This window comes from Onychostruthus taczanowskii, unplaced genomic scaffold (assembly GCF_017590055.1).
Source record: "Onychostruthus taczanowskii isolate IOZ18803 unplaced genomic scaffold, ASM1759005v1 scaffold4321, whole genome shotgun sequence".
In the NCBI taxonomy this organism is placed as follows: domain Eukaryota; kingdom Metazoa; phylum Chordata; class Aves; order Passeriformes; family Passeridae; genus Onychostruthus; species Onychostruthus taczanowskii.
In genome coordinates this window covers 1-727 of record NW_024501817.1, presented here as the reverse complement: position 1 = coordinate 727, position 727 = coordinate 1, and the positions used below count along the sequence as shown (strand labels likewise).

The window sequence follows — 727 nt, the reverse complement described above, 5'->3', positions numbered from 1 at the left end:
GGGGTGTGGCCTCACCTCGCTCTTGATGGGGGGCTCAGCTGGCCCGTTTTTCTTGCCGGGGGGCGGCGCGGGGGGGGCGGTGGCCAGCGTGGCCCCCGCCGTGGCCAGCGTGGCCCCCGTGGCCAGCGTGGCGATCACCTGGCCCTGCGCGTTGAGCAGCAGCTGCGGTGTCACCGGTGTCACCTGCAGGCTGGGCGGGGCCGGCGCGGGGGCGGCCGCGGCCACCCCGGGGGGGGCCACGACCCACGGCAGGGTCCCGATCACCTGGGGGGGGGGACACAGCGCTGGGGGACCCCAAAACACCCGCCCCGCGGGGGGGACACGGCCCCGGGAGCTGCCGGGACCCCTCCCCAGGTGACACAGCCCCGGGCGGGGGGGGACAGGGGGCCCCCCGCGGTACCTGGCCCTGGGTGGTGGTCAGGAGCTGCCCCGGGATCCCCTGGACGCTGGGGAGGGGGGTGGCGATCACGGGGGGGGCACTGAGGGACCCCAGGATCTGTGGCTGCGCCCCCAGAGCCGCCGTGAGCTGTGGGACGGAAACGGGGTCAGAGCTGGGCCGGCGGGGGCCGCCGGCACCCCCTGGGGTCGTCCCCCCTCCCCGTGGCCTCTGGAGTCCCTGGGGGTCCCGAAATCCCGAAATCCATCCGCTGGGAGCAGCCCAAAGCAGAGCTGCAGCTTCTTGGGATGGGGAAACTGAGGCAGGGATTGAGTTCAGGGAAACTGAGGC

The 727-nt window shown here is 75.0% G+C and overlaps 1 protein-coding gene across 1 annotated transcript; it reads right to left on the bottom strand.

Moving 5' to 3' along the window:
- Positions 1–10: 10 nt before the first annotated feature.
- LOC121340941 (POU domain, class 6, transcription factor 1-like) lies at positions 11–691 on the bottom strand (the record flags this gene model as incomplete). The annotated part of the gene is made up of 2 exons (XM_041414049.1): positions 11–264; positions 401–691. Coding segments are annotated over 2 exons (545 nt in total), but the record flags the coding sequence as incomplete, so codon positions are not given.
- Between the last annotated feature and the right edge of the window lie 36 nt (positions 692–727).